The 5,982-nt window shown below is 64.9% G+C and overlaps 1 protein-coding gene across 1 annotated transcript in view; it reads left to right on the top strand.

Moving 5' to 3' along the window:
* Positions 1–5,982, top strand: part of LOC104829357 (zinc finger protein 208-like) — an 81,741-nt gene that overhangs the window by 20,616 nt on the left and 55,143 nt on the right. Inside the window, exons 6-8 of the mRNA XM_010563547.1 lie at positions 1,287–1,413; positions 1,816–1,927; positions 2,081–2,993. Of these exons, the coding sequence (XP_010561849.1) occupies positions 1,287–1,413; positions 1,816–1,927; positions 2,081–2,993 (1,152 nt within the window). The remainder of the gene's footprint in view (positions 1–1,286; positions 1,414–1,815; positions 1,928–2,080; positions 2,994–5,982) is intronic.

The raw sequence follows: 5,982 nt of genomic DNA, 5'->3' as shown, positions 1-5,982 counted from the left end.
CCCGGCCTTTTCGTGTCTCTCCAGGGTTTCCCCGTGCCAAGGCGGACACGCTGCTCCCCGTGTCCCCCCCATCCCCGGATCGGGCCCTGCCGACACCGGCGCTGGGCAGGGCTCGGCTCGCCCCGGGACGGGCGGTCAGACCCCCCCGGGACCCCCCTGCACACTTGCTTAGGTACCGGGGGGGTGATCCGGGTGCTGTCAGGAGCTGCCAAAAATCCTGTCTTTGTGGTGGGTGACGCTCTCCGGGTCGGTGTTTCTGCCAGGAGTCATTCAGGCCTTGGGCAGAAGGGCAGGCAGTTGCCAGCAAGCGAGGGACCTTCTGCCCCCCCCATTTATTAATCAAAATATTGTGCTTGGCAGGGAATATCTGTCCTGGCTGCGCCGGCACGGCTGCCCATGGGACAGACATCTCCTGTGGAATCCAGAGCATCCCACCTCCGTCTTTCCGGATAAATATTTGTGCGTGCCTTCGTCTGCCTGCCGACAGCCAGCGGCACGCCGGGCTCCAGGCTGCTCCGGCAAGGTGGGGGTCAGGCACAGCCGGCGCCTGCCCCGGCACTGGCAATAAACCCGTCTGCTCACCCGGTTCTGCCCTTGCTGAGGTCGTGCAGAGCTGCAGCCCCAGCAGCCCACATGTTCCTCATCCACCCCAGCTTCGGGTACGCCACGGGCTGGGATTTCCGTGGTTGGTGCCGTGGTGCAGCAGCGGCAAAATGCCCGTGGGACTGGATGGGCTGGGGGTCTGGTTGCTGCGGGGCGGTGTGGGAGAGAAGTGCTTTGAGACCCGGTGCGGTGCAGGGTGCTGAGCTGCACCACGGGCAGGAGCAGGCAGGACCGTGCCTGCTGCCAGGCCTCGGGCCAAGCCTCGTGTCGCGGTGCTGTGCCCTGCCCCGGCAGGGACTCTGGCTTACGGCAGGGGTGGGGGACAGGGCGCAGTCCCCGCTGCCCTGGCGTGGGTCCCTAATCTGGCATGAGCACTGCTGGTAAGCCTGCCAGCTCTGCCCCTCTCCCAGTGCAGCCGGTGGGGTGTCCCCCTGCCCAGGGACCTGCTGAGCGAGCCCCCCATGCCGCGGTGACCCTGCTGTGCCGCCTGGCTGAGCCACCCGCCACCCCTCTGCCATCACCCTTCCCTTGCATGGGAAGCTCCGAGCTCTCCCAGCGCTGCCCTTGGGATGCAGGAACCCACGGTGCTGCCAGGCCCCTGCCTGGCAGCGTCAGGATTTTGGCAGAGGTGGTTAGCAAACACGCGGCAGGGTGTGCTGAGCCGCGCCTGCTTCTTGCTGCAGATGCCAGTGACGTTCGAGGATGTGGCCGTCTACTTCTCCCCCGAGGAGTGGGCAGAGCTGGCAGGCTGGCAGCGGCGGCTTTACCGGGAGGTGATGCTGGAGAACTACCAGGCAGTCGCCTCGCTGGGTGAGGACTCTCTCTGGTGCTGCCAGGCTGGGGTCGAGCCGGAATTTACCTCTTTAACTGAGCTGGAGCCCTTGAAAGTGAAAATCCAGCTGTCGCTGTTGCTGCCTGAGCGCTGACACAGCAGTTGTGATTGAGGGCAGGTTTTAGCCTGCCGGGCAGCCTCTGGAATGGCATGGAATGGCATGGCATGGAATAGACATGGAATGGAATGGAATGGAGTATTTTCAGTTGGAAGGGCCCTACAAAGGTCATCTCCTCTATCTTCCTGAGCACTTCAGGGCTGACCAAAAGTGGCCAGGCAGGGGCAGGAGAGAGGATGCTGGGGCTGCGGTCTGGTGGGGGGGGCCCGGTGCCGCCGTCCCGGCAGCACGGAAGAGGGTGCTTCTCTCTCTGCCCGAACAGGCTGGCCCGCTGTCAAGCCAGAGATCATCTGCAAGATGGAGCGAGAAGAGATGCCGTGCATGCCAGCCCCTCCCAGGGCACGGTGGAGGCACCGGACCCCTGTTCCAGGCAGGTACCAGGGGGCTGCAGGGGGGGCAGGGGGTTCCAGCAGCACTGTCCTGTTGGCCCCAGATTCTCTGTGCACTAGGAGGGGTGGGGGGCTGGTGGGGTCCCCATGCCATTCCCTCTGGGGAGGGGTCCCACATGCCCGTCCCCTCCCTGGCAGCGACCCCGGCCTCTCCTCCCCAGCAGCTGGTGATGTGTGGATGCAGAGGGAGATCAGGGGGGGTCCTGAGGGGCTGCGGGCACCTACCGCCCTCCTCCTGAGGACGCCCGAGCGGGGCGGGAGCCGGCGGCGGGGCTCAGCCCGCCGCCGGCTGAGCGGGAGCAGGGGGGGCCCGGCGGGGCACCCCCGTCTCCAGCCCCTCTCGGCCCCCCGGCTGCTGGAGAAGACCCCCCCGACGTGCCCCGAGTGCGACAAGAGCTTCAAGAGCCAGACGGCGCTGGCCATCCACGAGCGGAGCCACACGGGCGAGCGTCCCTTCGGCTGCCCCCGCTGCGGGAAGGGCTTCCCCTCCAAGGGGGACCTCAAACGCCACCAGAAGACCCACGCGAGGAAGCCAGACCCCCACCTCCCCAGCACCGTCCCGGGCATCCCGTCCAAGCTGCTGCTGGCCCGGCCCCCCCGCGGCCCCCTGGTCCCCAGGAGACCCCATGCCTGCGCCGAGTGCGGGAAGAGCTTCGGCAAGAGCCGGGACCTGAAGAAGCACCAGCAGACGCACACGGCGGCGCGGCCCTTCTCCTGCCCGCAGTGCGGCCGCCGCTTTCGGCTGAAGCAGATCCTGGCGTCGCACCAGAAGGTGCACGGCGGGGAGAAGCCCTTTGGCTGCGCCGACTGTGGCAAGCGCTTTGGTCAGAAGCATCACCTGCTGAGCCACCGGCGGGTGCACACCGGCGAGAAGCCCTTCGCCTGCAGCCACTGCGGCCACCGCTTCAGCCAGAAGCACCACCTGGTCAGCCACCAGCGCATCCACACTGGGGAGCGCCCCTTCGCCTGTGCCCGCTGCCCCAAGGCCTTCAGGGACAAGAAGACCCTCACCGTCCACCAGCGGGTCCACACCGGTGAGAAGCCCTACAAATGCGGCGAGTGCGGCAAGACCTGCAGCCAGAAGCAGCACCTGAAGAGCCACCAGCGGGTGCACCGGGGCCTGCCGGCAGTGCCGGAGGGCGACTGGTGGGAGGTGGGGGGTCCATCCCCGGCGGGGGGGCGAGCGGAGGCCAAGCCCTTCCAGTGTGGCGGCTGCGAGAAGCGGTTTCGGGATGAGGGGATCATGCTGGCTCACCAGCGCACCCACGACACCCCCAGCCTGCGGCCACCTCCACAGCCCAGCACCCCCCAAAACTGCTGCTGAGGGGCCCGTGGCGTGCCGGGGGTGGCTGGGGGGGGGTCACCCAGAGCACTGACCTCCAGCTCCACTGGAGCAGCCACGCATGAGTCGGATGCGAGTGGCGGCCGCAGCCCCCTCCGCCACCGGCTCCGGCTGCTGCCCAAGAGGCATCCTTGCCGGCATGGGTTGGATCCTCCTGGGCTGCTCCCTAGGGATGCCCCAAACAGCCGGCATCAGGCTCGTCGGTCATCGGGACCCCTTCCCCACCGTGCCGGGTCCCATGGTGCCAGCAGCTGCTGTGGGAGAGCCGCAGGCACAGGACTGGCTGCCAGGGCAGAGGAAATATGATAAATACATCACACTGCAGTCAGAATAGTTTATGGGACAGAGGGGAAGATGCTGCTTTATTTTCCACCCAACTAGTAAATAAAAAGCTTCTTGGTGCTGACAACAAGCAGTGAGCTCCACGGCAGTGCGGCGTGTGCCACCGCTCACTGGCGGCAGCCCCTGTGCCTGGGTCGGGGCCGGCATCCCCTTACTCATCCCTAGAAAACCCCTTTCCCAGCCCATTCTTGTTGGGAGAGGGCGAGAGGCCAGGATCTGCCAGGCAGCTGGGGACAAAGCAGCGTTCCAAGGGAGCCAGAGGGATGTGGGCTCGTCTCGGCGAGAGGTGCAACCTGTGCCGGGTCCACTAGACCTTGCTGGCAGCCAGCTGCTCTTCCCGTCAGCTTGTTTTAATTTTTTTTCAACCATTTGTGCCCAGAGTTTCACTCTATTGCCCCAAAAAGCTGGAGTTGGTGGCTGTGTCAGTCAAAGCCCGGCTTGGTGTTTCAGGGGTGCCCAGGGCATGGGGTGGGGGGCTCATCCCCTGCCTGACACCGAGCCCCTTCCCACTTGTCCCTATGGCCTCGAGGCTCTCCGGGACACCGGCTCCCTCCTGCAGGTCTTGGCTCCCCCAAACACGGTCGGTCCGAGTGGCCTCGGTTGCGTCCCCGCATCACGCACCGCTCCCACATGAGTCCGTCCTCCCCATGGCCTCTTCAACCCCCCCCAGACCGTGACTCCCCAAACCCCGAGTTGCTCCAGGCTCAGCCCCAAACGGTCCCAGCTCACTGCGAGATGAATCTTCTCCAATTAGAAATACAGAAGGAGCAAGAAGCAGGGCAGGACCCGGGATTAGCGGGCAGGTCTGTGCCAACAGTGAAGCCACGGGGCCAGTGACCCCCCCCCCGGCCCCCTTGCCGCCAGCAGCACCTTCCCCTCTGCACCTGGGGGCTGCATCATCCCCCCCTGGGTCCTGCCCTGCAGCTGCCAGCCGGCTGTGGAGCCACACAGGGTTTTTACCACCCGACTTTCTGCACCCCGCTCCGGTGGGTTTGGTACAAGATGGCAGCACCATGTTCCCGTTGCTACCGGCAGCCACATGCCGGGGCCGCCGCCATCACTTCCAAGCCCACCTTAGCCCATTTTAAAGATGCTGCCTTAGTTGGAGTAATTAATTTCTTCTTTCCAATGGAAAACCAGCTTGTATTTTTTTGCTTATTAAAACTGATATTCCAGAGTTACTTTCTCCTGAGATGGGAGCTTTATTTCCCATATTCAATGCCTTCAGCAGCTGCGAACAGTGCCCGCCTGGGTGAGAGCTCGACATGAACCAGCCTGTGCATAAATCAGCCCATCCTGCATTCCATTCCTTCCCTGCATCCCATCCTTGCATCCCATCCCTCCATTCCATCCCTCCATCCCATCCCTCCATCCCATTGCTGCATCCCATCTCTCCATCCCATCCCTGCATCCCATCACTCCATCCTATCCCTGCATCCGATCCCTCCATCTCATTGCTGCATCCCATCCCTCCATCCCATCCCTGCACCCCAGCATCCCATCCCTCCATCCCATCCCATTGCTGCGTCCCATCCCTCCATCCCTGTATCCAGCCGCCTGGAAGCACTAGGGCAGCTCAGCCTCAGCTCAGCCTTTTTTGACCCAAATCCTGCGGGTTTGTGGCCGTTGCTGGGCTCTGTCCATCTGACTGTCCCTCTCCCCCGGCTCAGCCAGGTGCCCACGGCGTCTCTGCCCTCCATGGCACAGCTCAGAAACCCATCATCCCGGTCCTGGCTCCCAGTGGGGCGGCCCCTTCCCCCCTCCTCCAGCTCCCCGACTCTCCTGCCCCCAGGAGTCAGCGCGATCGATGCACGATGATGCTGGACCAGTGGGGCGTTGTTGTGGCTGTGCCTGGTACGGTGGTCATTGCTCAGTACACACCAGTAAAGCTCCGTCAGCCCCACCGCCAGCTCTGCCCACCCCTCGGTGGCCAGTGGCCCCGTCCTCAGGCAGCACTGGCACCTGCAGCACCAACCGGCACCCCACGGCACCCATGGCACCGGCAGCACCCAGCCCTGCCGGCAGCGGGGCTGTGATGGGTGGCACAGCGTGTCCCTCCCGGCCATTGGACCCCCGCCAGACCAATGACCCTTCTCCTTTCAAACACCAAAATCTCCCACCCCTTGCCCTGGGCCTCACCGGCCTCCCTCTGCCCGTGCAGCGCCAGCGGGTGAACGTGGCCGGCGTGTTGCCCGTCCCGGGGCTCGGCTCACTGCGGTGCTGCCGCCCACTCACCCGCCCTCCCAGGAGAGCAGCGGTTGCACCTACATCTCACCCAAAACCCTCCTGTGACAGTGACAGCCCTCTGCCTGCCAGTCAGCCCCCCCAGTTCCCCCTGAGCCCCTCCTGGTCCCTC

The sequence above is a fragment of the Haliaeetus leucocephalus genome, unplaced genomic scaffold, assembly GCF_000737465.1.
Source record: "Haliaeetus leucocephalus isolate CR32 unplaced genomic scaffold, Haliaeetus_leucocephalus-4.0 Scaffold0, whole genome shotgun sequence".
In the NCBI taxonomy this organism is placed as follows: Eukaryota; Metazoa; Chordata; class Aves; order Accipitriformes; family Accipitridae; genus Haliaeetus; species Haliaeetus leucocephalus.
The sequence above is the reverse complement of the archived record's forward strand: the minus strand, read 5'-3'. Positions and strand labels throughout refer to the sequence as shown.